The sequence below is a fragment of the Corvus brachyrhynchos genome, unplaced genomic scaffold, assembly GCF_000691975.1.
Source record: "Corvus brachyrhynchos isolate BGI_N302 unplaced genomic scaffold, ASM69197v1 scaffold155, whole genome shotgun sequence".
In the NCBI taxonomy this organism is placed as follows: domain Eukaryota; kingdom Metazoa; phylum Chordata; class Aves; order Passeriformes; family Corvidae; genus Corvus; species Corvus brachyrhynchos.
Window position 1 is genome coordinate 984,149 of NW_008238434.1, and position 20,582 is coordinate 1,004,730.

The 20,582-nt window shown below is 47.0% G+C and overlaps 2 protein-coding genes across 3 annotated transcripts in view; one reads left to right on the plus strand and one right to left on the minus strand.

Annotated features, from left to right (window-relative positions):
• SWT1 (SWT1, RNA endoribonuclease homolog) overlaps nucleotides 1-2,179 on the plus strand; it is a 26,190-nt gene extending 24,011 nt beyond the window's left edge. For both annotated transcript variants that reach the window (XM_008635397.2, XM_017736488.1), the window contains one exon: nucleotides 1,096-2,179. In XM_008635397.2, the coding sequence (XP_008633619.1) occupies nucleotides 1,096-1,201 (106 nt within the window). In that variant the 3' untranslated portion in view covers nucleotides 1,202-2,179. The remainder of the gene's footprint in view (nucleotides 1-1,095) is intronic.
• A 930-nt stretch (nucleotides 2,180-3,109) lies between these two features.
• Nucleotides 3,110-20,370, minus strand: IVNS1ABP (influenza virus NS1A binding protein). Its single transcript, XM_008635409.2, has 16 exons — nucleotides 20,295-20,370; nucleotides 19,619-19,797; nucleotides 13,854-14,003; nucleotides 12,586-12,645; nucleotides 12,105-12,274; nucleotides 11,944-12,019; nucleotides 11,041-11,214; nucleotides 10,543-10,668; nucleotides 9,047-9,154; nucleotides 6,755-6,881; nucleotides 5,998-6,222; nucleotides 5,798-5,919; nucleotides 5,494-5,620; nucleotides 5,280-5,411; nucleotides 4,956-5,129; nucleotides 3,110-4,523 (listed from the first exon to the last, which is right to left on the minus strand). The coding sequence occupies exons 1-16, from the start codon at nucleotides 20,368-20,370 to the stop codon at nucleotides 4,270-4,272; spliced, it is 2,280 nt and encodes a 759-aa protein (XP_008633631.2). The 3' UTR covers nucleotides 3,110-4,269.
• Nucleotides 20,371-20,582: the final 212 nt, after the last annotated feature.

The window sequence follows — 20,582 nt, forward strand, 5'->3', positions numbered from 1 at the left end:
TTTTAATGCCAAATTAACACAGAGCAGGAGAGGACAGAAATTATATTGCAGATGAGGCATCAGTGCCTACATGGTGATTTTCAGCTGTTGGAGGTGAGGTGTTGGGCCCTCTTTCCTATGCCAGTGGTTTCTGGCTCATTTCTTTATGAATTTGTGTCACTGAGGGTTTGTGAATCCAGGCTCTGGGAGGTTTCTAAAATGTTATCGTGGGTTTTTAATAATTCTGAGCTTAGGACAGGTAACTGGTTTTTGCTGTTGTGTGGATATGAATGAGCTGTCACTGGCCAGGATCAGCTGAGTGAAAGGCTGGGTGGTGAATTACTCTAAAAAGCTTCCCTTTGCCTGGACTGATTCTGGGTCCCTGAATCCTCCGTGAAGTTCAGAGTGCAGATTGCAAGATCAGGGAACAAAGTTATGCAGAGGGAGACATTCAGTATTTTAATCAGCAATAAAAAACAGTTTAAAAGCTTCACTCCACATGAGTTGATGGCTCTAGACCTGTATTGATACAGGCAGAAAGAAAACTGTGTGTGGAAATTTGTGCTCAGCAGAGTAAAACAAGTATTTTGCAGACTGCTGTGGCAGCCCTCAGCCTGTGCTTGGGGAACTCAGTGATGGGGGTTTTCTTCCTTTTTTGAGGAGCCGCTTTTAAATGGTCTTTTGAGAAAGAATCTTTTGGAAACCAAAGTTAGGGCATGTTTATATGTGATCAGGTTGAGATTCCCCTTTTGAAAGTCATAAGGGGGTGTATCCAGATCATTATTTTGAGTGTGAGTACAGGGTATGTCAATGTATGAAGGATGGTTTGAACTGAACCTTCCAGAATCCCAAATCTCTCCAGAAAGTGGATGTCAGTGACCTCTCCTGCCGATTGTTCCACTTTACCTGCCCCAGAAGGGAACAGGAGCTCTGCCTGTGGCAGTTGTGGGTTGGGTGTTGCAAGGAACTCATGTGAAATCCTCAGGTTTAGCAGCTGTAGTGCAAAAGTCACTGCTGCTGCTTGAGTTTGATAGAAATGTCCTTGAAAATGTAGGGAGTATTTGTAAAGATTTCTATTCTGCTGTGTCCTGCTAACCTTTCTCTCCTGTCTCCCAGGGAGAGGCTGGAAGTGGGCTGCTGCCAGCTGGCACAGCTGGAGCAGATGCTGGAGCAGTGCCAGGCCTCTGTGTACAGGGAGGCCAAGAGCAGGGGCTGGCTCTGACCCGGGCTCAGCTGTGTGAGCTCCACCTCCTCAGGGGGAGGAGAGGGAAGTGCTGGAGGAGCCAGAACTGCCGTGTTTTCTTCCGCAGCGGTGCTGGTTTGGGTTGGAGTTGAAGGGAAAAACACAGTTCCACGTGGACATTAAATGTCGGGATTTCTGCTGAGAATTCTGTTCACTTCTAGAATGTTCTGTCTTCAGTGAGGGTGCCGCTGGATAGCCATGGATAACCAGGAGAAGCAGTGCTGGTTCGGGATGCAGCAGCTGTGCTGGGCTGCTCTGAGCATCCAGCGTTGCTGTGAGGAGCTGAGCTGGTAATGGTTGTAGAGGAAAACCCCTGTGTTTGTGTTGCTGGTACTTTACAAGTGACAAGTGAGAGAAAGGAATCTGTTGTGTCAGCCGGAAGCTCGGGAGGGCAGGAAGTAGTGCAGTGCAAGGCTGGAAATGAAGGACTGACCCACAGACACAACGTGTGTCTGTGAGGGCTTAAGAGAGGACGTAGAATGAGCAAAGGAACAGACTGATGTTCATTTTTCCTTAAAGACAAAACAGACCCCCCCCCCGATGCAGGTGTTTGTCCCAGACCCCTTTTCAGAGGAAAAAGGTGTTTCTCCTTTGTTTAAGCAGGCACTTTATCTTCATACAGTGGAAACCTGCTAGCAGTGCTCTTGGGGGAGCTCCTCATCCTGCTCTTGCCACATCCTCCTGCAAGGTGGGCCTGGTCCTCCCTGCTCTCCAGGTGACATCCCTCTCTGGCTGCACTCTTGGTTGCTTTCCAGAACTGCTTTAAGTCGTGAAACTTTGCAAAAGCCATTTTCTAAGGCCTTTAACACTACCTCTTCTGTGTATGTATTTGTACAGAGATGAGCTGACTGGCAAAGTTCCAGAGTGTCTATTTTGATATTAACTTTTGGATGTATTTGTAAACTCTTGATTGTAAAAATGTAATTTATTGTTACATTAAACAGTGTTTGATTCTGAGTGGCTCTGCCCAGTCCCTGTGAATGCAAGTGCAGCAGAGTCCTGCCCAGGCCCCTGGGCCAGGGGGTTTGGAGGAGTCTGTTGAAGCACAGTTGCTGTGCGGGGCTGTTTCCATGGAGGTTCTCCAGCCCTGGAAGCGGGGTGGGGACCTTGGCTTCAAGGTGCTGATGGGGACAGCTTGTGTCCCAACCCTGGCCCAGCTGTAGCACATGCTGGCTGTGCTCTGTGGGCAACTGGCTGGGAGGGGCTGTTGTGGAGGAGAAGTGCTTTGTTCCCCACTCTCCTGGCTCTCCCTGCTTAGCTGGACCAGCTTCACAGCCTGCAGGGGCCAGTGAAGTTCCCATGGTAAGCTGGAGCAGCCAGCTCCTGCCTGCCCCACTGCACAGGACCTGGCCTAGTGCCATCACTGGTGTAGCTGATCCCTAAAGCTGCCCAGGGGAAGGAGTAGCTCCAGGTGCAGCTTTGCACCCCCTGCCCTGCGGGGCACTACCCAACCCTGCAGAGAGGTTTCTGTACACAGCTCCTCAGCAGACACACCCCAGGGGTTGTGGTGCTCCAAGCCCTGGCTGCCTGCCCCACTGCACAGGACCTGGCCTAGTGCCATCACTGGTGTAGCTGATCCCTAAAGCTGCCCAGGGGAAGGAGTAGCTCCAGGTGCAGCTTTGCACCCCCTGCCCTGCGGGGCACTACCCAACCCTGCAGAGAGGTTTCTGTACACAGCTCCTCAGCAGACACACCCCAGGGGTTGTGGTGCTCCAAGCCCTGGTCCCTCCAGCAGCGAGCCTGACTCTCTCCTTGCAGGCACAAGGGACATGGGACACTCCAGCCCCTACCCCTGTCCTGTGCCTACAGCCACTTTTAGTATCACAGACTCCTCTTTGGAGACCGCCTCCTTGAAGAAAAGGACACAGAGCCACGTCAGGGCACGCCTGTGGTGCGAGGGTTTCCCAAACGGTACCTTTAATGTGTTTGCAGCAGCAGCAAGCAGTCAGTGCTAGTTTTGGCACCCAGAGTTAGATGTGCAGCACTACACATTAGACACCAAGTCATCCCACCCCAACATTTGATCTAGAGGAATAGAGAAAGTGAACTAAAACAGCACTATGAGCACATACAAAATCAAGTTATTCATGTTCTATCACACTTCCAGCTGGCAATATTAGAAAAATAAACTTAAGACAGGTACTACAACACATTTTCTTTGCCAGCTGGCAAGAGTTTAAAACCCATGAGAACCCCCCTCCCCAAGTTGTTGTTGTACAAAGATCAGCTCACCCGGAGTAACAAAACTGCTGTACAGAAAGCGCACTCTGCATTCTCCTCCAAGTACTTGGAGCCAGAATCCTTTCCCCACCCTAGAGAGTCTTGGCTGTGTCATGTCCAGAAACCCTGTGCAGCTCTAAGGAAGGTGGCACACATTAACTCACACCATTGCAGCAGAGGCAGCAGCTCACCTGCAGGGGCAATCCACTGTCCCACTCGGGGTCTAGGAACTCCAAGGCTGTCTCTTTGTTTCAATAGCCATTTATCTGCCATTTGCATTTCAACAGACAAAAGACTCTGCTGAGTATATAAAAACTGTTATAAAAAGGCAATTGTAAAAGATAAGGTATTAGCAGAGGCATGTCAGCTTTTTTTAATAAAAAAAATAGCCATTATATCTGTTTAAATAAGGCTTCTTGTTACAGATTGTTCCAGTTACTGAAGGAAACCAAGGCCTGATGAAAGAAAAAACATTATCCCCCACAAACATTACCCTTCCTGCCCCAAGAACACACCTCCAGGAAGTCATCCAATGTGCAAAGTGACAAACACTGGGGGAAGCTCCTGAAGTGGTATGCCCAGTCTAGTTTCTCTTGCGTTATCATCAAAAACCCAAAACCTTGAAGTTCTAAAATACACAAAAAACCCCTTCATCTCAATATTCTTTCCAAAACAAATATATACAGCACATTAATATGCAATATGCAAAAGCTCTGTGTTGCTGTTGGCAACGTCTATGCCCTCCCCACCCCTATTCACAGGTGTACCTCTACTGAAACACAATTACATCACTAAGCCTGTTAGTTTGAAAAGGGAATTTAATTCACTTAAAACTTGTAAATTTTGGTGTAGGGGCTCCACTCGTTTGACTCTGGATTGTAGACCTCGAGTGTGTTCAAGAACTCATTGCCATCAAAGCCCCCCACTGCATAAATAGTGTTGGCCACGGTGGTGATGCCAGCGTTGCTCCTGGGCGTGGTCATGCTGCCCATCATCTTCCACTCGTTCCTGGCAGGGTCGTACATCTCCACGCAGTTCACCGCGTGCGTGCCATCAAAGCCTCCAGCCACAAAGAGCTTTCCTGTGTGAAGAAAAGGAGCCACGCTCACTGCTCAGCACCAGCTGGCCCTGTGTTCCCACCAGAAGGCTGGACAAAGCCCAAAGGGACCCCAGCTGTTGTCACAGACCTCAGCCTGGTGAAGGTCTGCAATTACAGGAGTGACCTGCTTTGGGTCTCCTGCCCATGACAGGTGACAGAAATTTGAGTCAGAGTAGGGGCAAAGTCCAAATTCAAGCAGGTGCAGCTCTAGAAGCTGCACAGTGACAAATCTGAGAAGAGGTGGGGTGAATGCCCCACAACCAAGTGGTTTTTGTTTTTTAATTAAAACTGGCAGTTTAGCCAGGCTCCTACTGGATTCCTGCCCAAAAAGGAGCACAGCTTTGTATTCTACTCGCATCAGAGCAAAGATGAAAAGCCCCGAGGCGGCAGCAGCAAAAGCAGGCCCAGTCCTACCATCACGGACAGCCACGCCAGCGCCGCGCCGTGCCACATTCATGGGCGCCATCAGGGTCCAGGTGTTGTTCTCGGGGTTGTAGCGCTCCACACTGTTGAGGCAGTTCCACGACTCGGCCCCGCCGATGATGTACAGGTACCCCCCCAGCTCACACACGGCCGACTGGTGCCTCCCTGCAACCAAAGCCAGCACAGTCAGCCACCAGCAACAGCCCGCAGCAGCAGCAACTCCAAGGGGCTTTGCTTTGGTGTAGATTTTGGTTTGGTGCAGTTCTGCCATTGCCCTTTTCTCGTCTTCCTTCCCCAGCTCCCCAAGAAACTTACGGATGTTAAGGGGAGCACAGCTCGTCCAAGCCTTTGTTACAGGATCAAACACATCGCAGTTCTTCAGTCCCTTCTGGCCATAGGGATCAGAACCACCCACAATGTACAGCTTTCCGTTCAGGGCACACACTCCTGTTGATACAGGAAAGCATGGGACGTGAGTCACAACTGGCTGAGTTTCCACCCTGCGGTCCGGGTGCTGCACAGGCCTCACCTGCATTGCAGCGGTTGGTCCGCAGCTCTGGGACAGGCATCCAGTCATCAATCTCAGGCTCGTACATCTCTCCACAGCTCAAGTCATCCGAGTGGCCATTTGATCCACCCACGACGTACAGCTGCCCCTGAGAGGAACAAACCAACACCCGTCACCTCTCAGCACACCACACTCAGCTCCTGAGCGCTCGGGTAACTGTGGAACTACAGAGAAACAACTTCTAGAGCCATCCTATTCAGTGTGTCCTGTTCAGCTCAGCCCAGGCAGGACAGTGTCCCACAGGCCTGCTCCCCACCCCACACACCATCAGCACCGCCATCTGGAACCGGGCCCTCGGTGTCCTCATGGGCGCGATGAACGTCCAGGTGTCCTTCTCGGGGTCGTAGCACTCCACGGTGCGCAGGCACTCCTCCCTGTTGTAGCCCCCTGCAAGCGAGAGGTTACTGGCCCCACGTTCAGAGACACCAGCCCATCCCCCGGCCCGGTGCCCCCACCCCGGCTCACCCGCAGCGATGAGCTTGCCGTGCAGCTCGGCCGTGCCCAGCCCCGAGCGCGCGTACTGCATGGGGCACATGGGCCTCTCGATGAGGTCGCTGGGCTGCAGTTCAAAGCTCAGGCTCTTCAGCAGCCGCGGGGTGCTCGAGGGGGAGCTCTGGGGGCTGTTGCGGCCGTGCAGGAAGATGACGCACAGCACCCCGTCCAGCACAGCCAGGCACAGGTACGTGTTACCTGCGGGGACAGCACACCGCCACCGTCAGCAGGGCACCATGTGAAGGGGGACTGAGCTGGGTGCCAAGTGGGCTCTGCTGGCTGTGCCACTCCCCTTGGCAGCATGGAAACTTCATTTTTTCAGGTTACTGGTTCCAAGTGTTAGAAAAAGTGTTAGTTATCAACAACTATGCTTTAGATACTAAAAGAGTGCTCGAAGGACATATGACAGCAACTTAAAGATTTGCTGGGAGTCTCCTCGCACACACAGACCAAACAGCTCTGTTAATTAACTGTGGACTGCCTATCTCCTTAGGATTTTCTGGGAAAATGATACACACCATGGATTTGGTTGATAAGGAACTGAGATGTATGTAATCCCAGTTTGGCCCAGGTACATCAGAAGCACCCTACAAATTACTTGACTTGTATCATCAGTAAGAAAAGACACCTCAGCATTCCTCAGAGATGTGAAGGAAATCCCCAGGGAGCAGGAGGTGGCAGGTACCCAAGACCAGACACATCTGTTAGACAACCCCTGCCCGTTACTCACTCGAAGTCTTCTCTGAAGCAATGATTTTCCACTCGTGTTTAGGACTCTGAACAGTAGCATTTGGAGAAAGACTTCCACAGGAGCTGCTACTGATCTGCTTGTGATCATTCTCACGTGGTGGCCTCTTCTGCAAAATCAAAAGGCAGCTACAGAAACCTAGCCAGAGACTACAGCTTCTTCTACCTGTGCTTCTCTGAGATACTACGTAGCCACTCCAGAGCAGACTTGTCTACCACCTCCGCAGAGCAGCATTTATAGCACACCTATATTTTCAGCAGAACATCTTGCCTGCCCAGCAACAGTGGCCAAAAACCACCCTACACTTTTCTCCTGGGACTCACTCCATCCTGCGACTGCAGCTTTCTACTGCTGGTGCTGGACTGCAAATCCCTGGAAGTGAGCGTGCATTCCTAGCAGGATTTACAAATGTAATGAAAGAGCTACATGCAGCTGCAGAGAACTGAGCTACCACCTAGGAGCCTCACTCCCAAGCTCTGCTTCTGGAACTTGAGTTAATTATATAATGCTATTTGGAAGTGAATTAACTATTCTCTTCATTCCCTGAAGACAAATTAATTTCGCCTCAGTTCCCCTCTGTGCTCAGATAAGCTGTTTCTTGGATTTTACTCCCTTGATACTTTCCACTAACAGATTTCTGTTTTCATTTCATCTCCAATTAAATTTATACTGTAGCTTACATGATTTTGCTCAATTAAGAAAAACCGCAAAATTTCCAGTTTCAGCACAGTTGGCTGGGTTGTTGAGGCTCTTCCTGAAGCACAGGAAGTTACCACGCTGTCTATTCTGTTCAAGCAGCAGAGTTTATGACCACAGTCCCAAGTTTGCGATGCTTGCACAGTTCCCTGGAGCCTGATCTCCATGGAAACTGTCACAAGACTTCTGAAACACATCACCTAACTCAGATAACCTCACACTGAGGAGCTGGATTGCTAAGCTCAGCTCACCGTGCCAACCAGTGCACTTGTGGAGAACGTTTTTGTTATTTCTGAACCTTCATCCAATTAACCACTTATGCTCTTATCTTAAAATTGCCTCGACAGCAACAGAAAATACAAAGTTTTGTAATTTAAAAATGTAGAAGTTACACTTTTTCCAGAACTGGCATCCAGGGTTTTCTTAGTATCAATAATCAATTGATACTAATAATATATAATAATAATAATAATAAAAAATAATAATTCATACTAATAATAATCAATTGATACAAAAATCAGTATCAATAAACAATCTCTCAATTGTTTAGGATGTCTGAAGTTGGTGTTTTTTCTTATCAGAAAGGATTTGTAGAAAACTGTTGAGAAGTCCTGGTCTTATTTCTGAAAATGAACTTTCTGAACATTCACCTCTCTGCTAGTAAGCATTACAAGTGGTATGCAGAAGTGGAGAACTCTGTGAAGGCTTCCTAAAAACAATTAAGAAACTGGAAAATTAGCTGGCTTTTCCTTTTCCTCTCATTTCATTTCTAAAATCCACATTCTGGGATGGACAGTGTTTTACGTACACAATAGCTAAAAATTTCAAGAAGGAAACTTTTTGTGTGAACCTGTTTCACTTTTATAAAATATTACAATGTATTTGCTTCAAAATCATAAATTTAAACCAAGTTCATTTGTATAAAGCAACTGATAATTTACAACTGCTAGTCCTTTTTTATTGTTTCTATCTTAGCCTGCGTTGTACTGAGCCATGTGGTTTTTCTGGAGTTCAAGGATTACACCTGGTTAGAAATAAAAATAAAAGCCATTTAGAAAGACCTCTCAAAAAGCACAGGAGTGATTTGCACTGTCAAAGCATCAGAGATATCTGGCAGCTACACCACCAGTGCAGCTGAACAAAAGAAGCGGACGCTGGCAGCTCAAGGATTAGAACTTGGATCTGGAATCTTTTTCTGGGCCAAATTTAACAGATACATTCCCCACTGCAAGCCAAGCAGTCTGTGTTTCTCTACAGTCTCTGGGAACTCTACAAGGTCTCAGCTGACTTCCTACCGCTGAGTGCTTGTCTGCCTCTTCTTTCTTCTAACAGCCAGGATTGATTTTGAAGTCAGAGCACTCTGTTTTGCAAGGGCCAAGAGTCAGCCCAGCCTGCCAAAGAGACAGAAGCTGAGAGCACATCATGGCCTGCAGCAGCTTCCTGCCAGACACCTTCTCATGGTGCACTTCTCCACTACAGCACCTGCTGCCTTCTCTGCCAGCAGAACACAGGACTTCAGGTGTGCTGTAAACTGCTCCAGTCTACCTGGGGTTACCTGAGACTGTCTGCAATTTGTACCTGCACAAACTGAATGTGGTCATCATCACTGCCATACACCTCAGCCTGTCCATCTAGCAGATTTCCATCAAGCAGCTTGTGATCAGCTGAGTAGTACAGCGTTTGCACCTGCAAAAACAACAACAGAACACCCATGTGGCTGCTGTCTCCGTGCTCCTCAGCTACAGGCACATTACCCCAGACACCACACTGCTCGTCAGCTCATCTCAAGCTTGCACAGTGGCAAAACTAAAAGGAAGCAGATGTCATGGTGGCAATCTTCAAACAGGGGGTAAAGGTTCCTTCCTTTCTCAGCTTGAGAGAAATCTTCATTTTCCATGGGCTTCTACTGTTTTCCCAGCACAAAAACATTAGACAAGCAAAAGGCACATTAATTTGCAAAGTTACACAAATTCACAGTCTCATGCAAGCATTTTCCTTATCCCTGCACACAAGTTTTCTGCTCTGAAAAATACACATATTTATCTCCATCAAAAAAGGCCAAGAGAAGCCAACAGTGGGCTCTAAAAGAAAGGTATGGGAATGAGTGAAGACAACACAGATTTAAGTTCTGGAAGAAACTGTTGTCCACCACTGAAATCAGATGCAGCTGTTTCAATGAAATGCATCTTAATTTCAACATGATCAAGCTTTTAAATGAGTTTCTCCAAGAGGAAATACACACTTCAGATTATATGACAGCATCAACATATACTTTTGCCTAGACAAGTGTTTCTGGGGATCTTTCGTGCTTGTAATAACAGACCTGGAAAATTCCGATGTTTCATGAGATTTGGTAAAGTCCATTTGCTGGAGCCAATTGAGAATTTTGTCTCCCCGCTAATTTTGCCATTAAACACTGCCCAGGTGACATCTACCATTAGTATTCATGAATAAAGCCATTTAACAACACACAAGTTTCATAATAATGCATCCTGTAAAGGAGTAAGTAAACACCATTAAATCATCATGATCGTTCTCTGCCCACAGCGGATTTTCTTAGGAGCACTGGGGCAGGACTGCTGCTTCTGTACGTGTCAATACACTTGAGGCTCTTCTTGGTTCTTCAGCCTTGGTATCCTAGTTTTGTTAATAAACCTATGGGGAGATAAACCAACGGGGAGGAACAACCATTAGAAGCTTTTACCTACTGTGCATTTACAAGCAAAACCTGCAAAGGAAAACATCACCAATCTATGGCAAGTCTCAGTACCACCTCCCCAAACTAAAGCAGATACAGGCCACTCTGAGGCTACTATACAGCAACAGGGAGCAAAAAGGAAAGTGAAGACCAGACTGAACAGTGCATTCAGCTCACCTGAACACCCCCCCAGTTTCTCAGCTTAGGGGTACCTACAGCAAAATTTAAATTCTTTAGGGTCATAGTTAAAAAAGTGAAAAGAAAAAAAAAAAAAAAAAAGTAAAACGGGATCATCCTTCATATTGGTTTTTTCCTTGGTTTTTTTTGGGTTTTTTTTAATGTTTAATCCCATAATCCCATTTTCTTAAAGACTAACCTCTTCCATTAGATCTTCCAGGCTGCCTCCATTCTCCCAGATGCTGCGCTGTACCCAGTTGATTACCTTTGTGTACAATTTGCCATTGCTGGGTAGGCCAACATTGTCTTCCAGCATTATTTCAAGCTTGAGGGAGAAGAGAAAAGATGATTTACTCTCTAGGAATTACCCTGTAGCATGCTGTACTTTACACAGTGAGCACAACTCTCACTTTACCACAGAGCCAGAAAACACCACAAGATGCTTTCAGCCTATGGAACTAGGAAGCACATTTAAACACAATCACCTTTTACACCTGGAAAGGATGACAGCACGTGTTCTCTACAGTTAAGGTTCACAGCAGTAAGAACAGGACACAGATCCAGAACTGTCACGCTGTTGGCAGCAGTCAGTAGACCAAGCTTTCCTTCCCCCAAAAGGGAAAGGAAATCCTAGTTGCTTCTCAGGTTGCGTTTTGGAAATCCTGTACCAGAAGGAATTCTACAAATTTAAGCTAACCTTTAACCGTGGAAGCTTGAGAAATTCCTCCTGTTCTGAAATCTCTACAAGGTGTTCCTGAATGTAGCCATCGATCTTGTTCAACAACCGAGAGTCTCCCATGCAGCTGGCAAAGTTCCGGTATGAGATGCAGCTCTGCACGTCCATCTTGGAGAGCAAATAGTCACCACAAACCTGGCAAGGAAAGAGCTGCGGCTTAGTGTACAAGCAGAGAAGTTTTTATACATTTAAATTATCTACCCCAACATACAGCAGCAGCTGTTTTCTAACTGCAGCACAGTGACTGTCTGCTGTCTTCCCCATGCCAGTGCTGTAGAGGGAATGTTGCCTTCCACAGGAATATGCACATCTTAAATGAAAAAGCCAGACACATTTGGAAGCTACGGACATCTACACTGACCCCACGCTTTTCTACTGAACACCTGTCCAAAACTGTTTCTCAGGTGAGCTAATAATCCCAAATCCCTTGTAAAGAGTACCCCTATCTGCAGCCAAGGGTATTTCCAAAGTCAAGCACTACCAAATTTATGTTCAGGAGTGTGTGGATTATTCTTTTTCTGACAGATTTACAGGTTTGTTCGTGCTCCCAACACAACCACGCACAGCACTGCTGCCACAGACCTGAAGGTAAGGAATGAGCCAAGATTCAAAGCTGGTTTTTTTACACAGGTGCACAAATACAAAATGTAACTTCAGAGAACACTCTGGCACCAAGACAGCTCAAGTTGAAACAACACATCCAGCTGGCGCCAAATCAATACCATGCTAAGGAACATCTACAGGAGCTTTGTGCTGAACTCTTCTTCCACAGAATCATCAGGTTTTGGCTCACTAACACCAAAAGGTGCGATGCTGTCAGCCTGAGAAGGCAGAATGGACTTCCAGAAGAGCTGAGAACCATACCTGCTTAACCCTCTCCATCTTCAACTTCTTTGCTGCAGAGTATACATCTTTCACCAGTTCTTTATCAGCTTTTAACCTATTAAAGATAGAATTTGCCTCTATTATTCTGATTTTTCAAATAGAAGTCTACCCTCTCTATAGTTACTCTGAGAACTACTTACTGAGCAGTATAGGCATAATTCAACAAAACTTCAACAGCTTCTGGGTTGAGATCATCGAATTTCACATGGGAAACCCCATGACAGTCACTGTCAGTGTTGAAGATTTCAAACAGGTAGGGACTGCAGCACGCCAGCACAGCTCGGTGCGCCAGCATCTCGTGTCCACACACCTTTATGTCAAACACAAACAAGAAGCCCATGTGCTGGTGAGGATTTTTTGTAACTACCTTTGTATTTTCACAGTATGAAGGCCTACTCAAGTGAGTGCCATAGTTCAAACCCATTTTTCCAATCAACAGTCTCCAGCTAAAAGTAAGCATCACTTCTCTCAAAGTGCACCCCATTTTGGTGGTTTTTAGTATGCATTTTTCAGAAAAACGGGCTTCTAAAATCTCACATCTCCCAGTCACTGAAGCAACAGCTTCATGTGGTGCAACCCCCACACCCCCCCAGGCACCCCACTGGGGCAGGGCACAGCTACCTGGAGGCGGACGTCGCAAACATCAAATATCCGTTGGGAATCATTTCGGTGTTGGTCAGGCTGCACACACACAACAGGTAAAGGTTACACACACAGCATCTTGCTTCAGTACAGAAGCAAACACACTGTTTGCAAACAAACATGCAGGGGAATTAATGGATTAGTGATTTTCAGGGATTGAAGCTACAACTTTTAATGCATCCACATCACTTCAGCAGGTACTGGGTTCAAACCACAGGCAGAACCTGTGCCAGCTCTGTGGGAGCAAGCTGGGAGCCACTGGATTACACGGATTCCCCTCTCTAAAGATCTTTTTTGGTAGATCCATCCCCAGCTATCATTATTCATCACCACTTTCTGCTCCCTATCACCCTGGTCCAGCTGCATTTTTTGCAGATGCAAAACCCAGCTACACTGAAAAATAAGAACTGAGAATTTAAAGTAGCTAGTGAAGTAGAATAGATAGAGAAACATTTTCTGTTTAATTTTATGAGTAATGACTCAGTACTTTAGAGCAGCTGGGAGCCATGAAAGAACATTATGACCAACAAAACAGACAGAATTTAATAAATTCTGGAAAACAATAATGTATTTTAAGCCATTTCAAAGCTAGAACATCTTCCTCGGAAGACCTCGGCCATATACAAACATACCACCTCAGGGAAACCAGTCCAAGACCGGAAAAATAACATCAGGAAACTTAACTTTTTTATCTGGAAGCTATTTTATAGCTCCTTTAATTGATTCTTTTTTAGTTAACCACTTTCCAAATAGGAAGCTAATTAAGAATACTAAACTATTACCCTGAGGTGACCTAATGAATTTGAAATAGTAATTATTAAAAAAAAAAAAATCAGATTTGTAAGTTTGAGCTGCTAACATACACAGAAGTACAGTTACCTTGAAGATCTTAGAGGAAAGCATATGTGGAATTCTATTAATGTTACCAACAACAATTTGGATTTCCATCTCAAGTTTAAGAAAATTCTGAAGATCACACTAAATAAGAAAACTCCAAACCAGAAAAAGTGGATTGCAAAAATCAGTAATGAAAATAGCAAGGCTCCCATAAAATACTTCTAGTGTTAATCTACCTATTTTAAATTCACTTACTACTGTGAGTATTCAACCCTAAACTGGCAACAATAATCTTTCTTACAAATATCCATTTGTCATGTTTTATTAAAGAAAGGACACCAAGATTTTAAATTTGCATAATTTCAGCAGAAGTACTGACTACTGTATACACAATTAATGGTACAACTTACCAGCAAATATATGACTGTAAATTTAAAATAGCCCAATGGTATCACTGTGTTAGAACAGAGCACTTGAGTTTCGGGATGTCCTGACAAGGAAGATGTTTGTGGAAATGCAAAAGCAGACGTGTGTTTGCAGCTGCAATATGGATTCCAAAACTATCAGGCTTGAAGATGATGTAATAAAGTCCTTATGAGCTATAGACATGAATTTCTTCTGTGATAATCATGCATCATAACCTGCAATAAAGGAGAAGGTATCAAGTAAGGAAAAGAGTTAGTGCCGCCACGTATTTCATATAAAACTTGATGTATGTTCCTGACCCAAATAAACAAGTTTTTCTTCACAAAAAAAGGTGGGGTTTTTTCCACAAAAAGCAAACAGCCTGAAAAATTCCATATTGACACCAATATGTCCTCATGCCTAATAAGAGATCAACCACATCACCATTATACCCCCGGAGACAAGAAAAGGGCTAAAGTAGTACTTACAGAAAAAGCTGGAAGAGCCGAATCCCATTTTTAGCCAATCCCTTACCTACTCTGCCCTTCAGCACGTCCTATTATCATTACTGCCTGCACAAGTAGGTAACTCACACATAACGCCAACAAAAATGACTCCATTTTCTAAAAGCACACAATCCACAAGCCTCCTACCTTTGGCTCTTCTTGTGCTCATCTACTTATAGCCTTCTTCTACTGAATGCCTAAAATTGTCTGAAGATGGATTAAGGACATGTCTGAAATGACTGGGCATGTCTCCAGTCTCCGCTACTTCCAGAAAGATTTATAAAGTCAGGAATCACTATCTGTATGACAGCCTTCCTTGGTAAAAAGTCTCTGCCACGCTGGGAACAGAATCTGTTGGGTTCTGGTTGAGCTCTGCACCAGCAGTGCAGATCAGGGTGGCTTTGCTGGGAATCCACATGCTGGTGGGCTCTTTATGCAGGGATTTTTTGGGGAGGGAAGAAGAGGAGGAGGAGCAGCAGCAATAGGGAGGGAACAGGCAACACTCATTCTGGAACTTTCCATGACCCTGGTACCACCTCAGGAAAACATCAATCACTTCAGTTCCAACACTATATTTGTACCTACAGAATAAATGCCACATTGGGAACTGGGTTTCCTAAAAATAGGTGCAGCTCATTTCTCCTTGTCAAAAACTGAAAGTGCCCTCCATTGCAGAGAAGAGAACCTTGTGACCCTGGTGCATGGCCAGGGCTCAGCCCGGTGGGTGACTGTGGCAGGAGCAGTACCTGCCTGGTGCCCAGGCAGCCTGGCAGCTCCAGCAGGAGGCTGATTCCCAGCAGCGGCAGGGGGCATTATCCCACCACGGACCAGCTCCACAGGACACTGGCTCCATCCCCACAGCTGGGCACACAGAATATTCCAGCCGGCAGAGAACTGCGCAGGCAGAGCCAACACTCGCTGAGCTTGGCTGCTGGAGGCGGCACAGGCACAGAGCCGGGAGAAGGGAACACCTGCTCCCGAGCACAGCAGCTCCCACTGGGAACACAGCACTCCAGAATGCTGGGGCACTGCAGGAGCAGCACCCCGGGACACAACTTCCTGAAACACACTGCGATGCCAGTGAGCTTTGCTGGGAAAAGAAATCTAACGCAATAAAGGTATATTATTTTTGTAATCCTACAGGCAAGTTATGAAGCTGACACCAAGCTCTACTTAACAAATATTGTTTAATTAGGCATTTGGCAGTCATCGCTTCCCCCGTTGGTACAATTGGCATAATCACTGCAACTTTTAAAGCAGGCAAACTTCTCAAACACAGAACCCAACAGCCTGATGTCCACACCTTCCCCAAAGACTCAACACAACAAAACATTCCGAGTCACAGGACAGCTAGTCAAACAATTCCAACTAAATCCCACAATCAGCCTCGCTCTGTTTACATCTCTGGGCATGTTTTGTCACATTCTGCTGTAACACATCCGTTTTATTTCCAGTATTCTAACTCTGCCACATGTACTTGCTTGGGACCTTGAAGACCCAAGAAGGTCATCCAAAATAGTTCTGGATTGAAACAGGAGATTTTTCTTTTAAAGTCCTCCTTTGTGCAAGACACCAATCCCATGCAGATGCATTTATGCCCCTAATGGTATTGTTCAATCTGAATATCTAGGAACTTGAACATCTTAATTGCTGCCACAGAGTTTCAATGCTGTTGTGCGTGTCATGGCTAATATTATTACTCAAAACAGCATTAAATCTGCACAAGCAGATTCACAACTTTCCATATTTTGGTTTGGAGTACTTCTGCTAGAACAGAACCCGAACTATCAGCCAAAATTCACTGCAAAGTCAAGAACGCTGCCTATTCTGCATTAAAGGTTATAAACAGGTACTGCAAACAAACTCGTTCCCTTAAATTATTTTTAAAACTCGAAATCACTTTGCTGTTACCTTCCCTCCCTTGCCTATATTCCCTTTTAGCTCAGCACATCAAGAACTCTGCAGCATTTTTTATAATTATCCAGGATTTTGAATTTTTTTAAGCCAAGTGAGATGTTCCCAGATGACTGTCAGCCAGGTAAAGCCTGGTGCTTCTGACACGATGACTGTTCAAGCTCCATTCAAATGCACTTCTCTAAACACATTAAAACTACAGAATTATCATCCCAGATGGGACCAACACGTTCCATTGGAGAAAACTCCTACTTGAGAGCAGCTATTCCTCGCACTTACTTTTAAAATGATGCAAAAAATATAAGAGTAATCCATAAGCTCTGGATTTTTGTTGTAGTTTGAACAGTAAGGACTGGTACTGGTGTTGGGGCTGGAGACCCCCTTGGATCAAGGGCCAATCACGCTGGGCTCAGGCAGGCCTGAAGCCATGGAACATCCCCTTGGCGTGTTCCAGCACCCCGGCTGTTCCCAAGCACAGCAATGCCAGGACTCAAATGTCTGCCCAGCTGCTCAATTTTAAACATAACCTTGTTGTAGTAACTGTGTTTCCTGACCACCTCATGTTGTGCACAGACTGAGATTTTCCTTTGCCAGGTATGTGTACCACTGGACCATGAGCAAGTCACAGCTCATAACGCACTCAGAGATAAACTGGCTGCACATCTGAACTTCCAGAAGGGAGATTCCCTCCTTTTAAACTCCTCTATTTCACTGTATGCCCATTTAAAGGTACATTCAAGAAGACTCACCTAAATAGCAATGATACTCAGACACAGCGATCCTCAGTGCTGCCCTAGGCCTCTCTCCCGCAGAGTTTCTTGCAGGAGCTGTGCTCTCAGGTGACCACCGAGACAACAAGCTCCAGAGGCAGAAGTCACCTTGCCCATGACCTAACAACACAGGGACCATCTATTTTACCTCTCATCTTTAATACAGCCCATTTTCCATGTGCAGTATTTGCTCTGTGCCAATTCTGCACAAACATTTTAGTCAAATTAAGGTATTACTTCTTCAATTCACAGGTAAAGCACTACTTTGGGAGAGATACTTGTTAATCTTTTGACCTAAAGTCAATACTTGCTGATATAATGACAGACACTTGATTGACACTCGTGAAACAAAAATGGAACTTAACACCCAGTCGGTGCATTCTGGCTTGTGACAGCCCAGCTCAGAAGAAATGTAGGTCATACCTACAACTGCTCACAGTCCATTACCTATATCAGAAGATAAAACCAAACATCCTCAAAATATTTTTTTCATACATTAGCATTTATTTATGGTAAAAACGCACCATCTTTTCATGTCTGAGCCTGCATTTGGGCAAAACACCACAGACCAAGACACTTACCAACATACTTTACACCACTAAATAGGCTCAATCTCTTTATACCAGTAATCTGAAGTAAGACTCGGAATTTACAACAATTTTGCTTTGCTTATTCACTTTTCAGTTGCTTTCCACTGAAGATTTAGTCTCACTGATAACTATGACTTGTAGACAAAACTGTTCTATTTCACCTGCACATCAACCTCAGTCGTGCTCCCATGCCAACAATGAGGAGAGAGGGAGAGAAGAGGGAATATTTGCTATCACTGGTTAGGAACTGAAAGGGGAAGGACAGAGTACTGTGGACATTTTTCAAAATCTCTTACATGCAGCCCTGGAAGATGTAATGCTTGGACTGTCCTCTATAAAGAGTGCTTCCAAACACATTTATGCATGCAGACTTTAAAAATTTATAAGCAGCAGGCTTCATGCTTGAACGTTATTGCTGTTCCAGCGACAACCCTCAGCTGTAACACCCTGGCTGCCCATTCAGCACTGGTTTCCAGGACTGGCCTCCCAGACTTCGGAGCCCTAGCTCTGGTCATTAGTTCCCTTTTCACACTGGTTCTGCCTTTCCTCTCCTTTCCCACGTTGTACTTTTGCTGTTGTTGTCACAGTCTTTATCTACATCTCTTTTTCAACCTTCTGCCTCACATGCACTCTACTAAAATCTGAGTTCTTTCCTCCCCTTTCCCCACCCCCTGGGTTTATTTTTTCTACTAATGCACACTTCCCACAGTTCTCCAAACATGTCACACAACCAAATCAGTGATTTTTGTTTGTATGTCCTCCTTGTGTTCCACCCCCATTCTGGGCAGTTTTTGCCTTTCTTACCATCTCCTACTCCTTAAGAACTCAAGCTGAGGAAGACAAAATTAGACCTAATTACAGCAGCTAACACACAGCTTCCTAACTGGAAAGTATTCCCTGACTGTCGTATCCTGTGCTCCAGGAGTCAGGCTTGTGGCTACAAAATCCGCTTTCTAAAATTACACCAATCTCACCATCAAAGCACCACATCCTGCTCGCTTTCTTTTATTTAAGCTTGCTGACAGAAGAGAATAAATGTGGTGTCTACACACTCATCACTGCAAACAACAAAAAAAGTCCTCCCTTCACAAAGCACACAAATAAGGAGAGACATGAGACTGTATTTCCATTAGTCTATCACCACTCATCTCCTTAGGAAATAACTCGGACGCTTCGCCTCTCACTGTCAGCATTTTTCTACCCTGTATGAAATTATAACCAATTCAGGTTTTATTGTCTGTGGGAATGCTGGGTAAAGGAAAAGCAAAAGTGCCAATGCAAATGCATTTTCTACCTTGAAGTGCCTCTAAAAAATCTAAAAAGCTCTGGGAACTGGTGCATGCAGGCAGAAAATACTGGACACTCCCCAGCCACCCCCAAAAACCAAAACCAAACCGCTCTGGTCATTCACCCTCACCAGCTTTTCCCAGAAGCACTAATGTGGGCTGACAGCCACTGTTTTTGCTTCATTATCCCTCACTTCCTAGAACTGGTATAGATGACAAGGAGCGTCATGACATTGGCAACCAGCCGTCAGCACACGTTGCTCATCCCGGAGCGGCTACTTCCTTCAAAGTCCAGGATTCCCGCGATTCTCTTACCCCCCCATCCCCCCACGCTAAGGGTTTAGGAAGGTGCCACTCCGCGGCTGCAGCGTGGCGCTTGGAGAGGCAGCGCCTGACCCTGGCACCGCACCCGAACGCACGGGGAACCCGGGAGTTCCCGGCCGGGGGCAACACCGCACCCCGCGGCCGCCGGGGCCCGCCCGTTCCCCCGGCACGGAGGGAGCTGCCTCACGCCCTTCAGGCCATGCGGACAATTCCGAGGCCCAAGAAAACGGGCCCCGAACAAGCAACAAAGCGCGGCGGGTCCGCAGGGGCACCGGTTCCCCGAGTGCGAGGCGGTCGCCCGGGCCGCCGCCTCCACTCGCTCCCCAGCGCCGAACAAAGCGGGGCCAGCACGGTCCCTGGCCAGCCCCCGCCCACCGTACCTGGTGCCTCTGAGCGCGGACGGCGCTGAACATATTGAGGGCCTCCGGACTGCGGGGGAAGAAGACTCGCAGGCGCAGCCCGGGCCGGCCGGGAAGGGGCAGCGGAGGAACGGAGGGAGAGGAGAGGAGAGAGCGGAGGGAGCGAAGAGAGCGGAGGGCGCGGCGCTGCCGAGGGAAGGCTGCGGGAGGAGAGCGGAGCGAAGAAGCGCGGCCACGAGAGCTACGGGCACACGCACGGCACTGCGCCCCGGACCCTCCGCCTCCGCGGGGCGGGAGGAGAGTGGGGAGGGGAGGAGGCGGTGCTGGGGCGGCCCCGCTCGGCTACGAAACGATCCGGCCCCCCGCCCTCCGCGCCCGAGGGCGCTCTAGCCGCGGCCTCCCCCTCCCCCGGCTGAGGGCCGGCGGGAAGAGGCGCCGTGCCCCGTGGAGGGTGAGGCGGAGGAGGTGGTTGGGGCGGAACCGCCGTGCTCCTTTCTGCCGGTATTGGCTGCCGCCTGCAGCGTTGCTTGCAGTGCTCAGCCACGAGGACAACTGGTTCAGTAACCTTTATTTTTCAAACCTGGCGCTGCCTGTTCTCAGCCACGACACCCCCTCAGCCATGAGACCCGCGCTGCCGTGACACTGCCTCAGTCGTGACTCTCCTTCAGCCATGTCAGCTCCGCAGCTACAGCTCTACTTCGGTTACTACTCCTCCTCTGCCGTAACACTCCCTCAGTCGTTTCACCCTTCGGCCATCGCTCCCTTTCAGCCATAACACCCCCTCAGCCACGACTTTTCCCTCATCCGTTTCACCTCCTCAGCTATTACTCCCCCTCTGTCATTGCTCCCCCTCGGCCGTGGATCCCTCTCAGTTATGAACCCCCTCAGCCATGACTCCCCGTCAGCCACAACACTCCTTCAACTGTAACACCCCCTCAGCCATGTTACCCCCTCAGCTATAGCACTCCCTCAACCATGACTCTTC

Excerpts from the sequence above, each read along its gene's own strand:
- IVNS1ABP (XM_008635409.2), bottom strand. The coding sequence starts at position 20,370 with ATGGCTGAAAGGGAGCGATGGCCGAAGGGTGAAACGACTGAGGGAGTG. Across the intron at positions 14,004-19,618 it reads TCCGCGCTCAGAGGCACCAG|TTTTGGAATCCATATTGCAG; the intron begins GTACGGTGGGCG and ends CAAGCCTGATAG. Across the intron at positions 10,669-11,040 it reads TCAAGCTTCCACGGTTAAAG|CTTGAAATAATGCTGGAAGA; the intron begins GTTAGCTTAAAT and ends TTCTCCCTCAAG.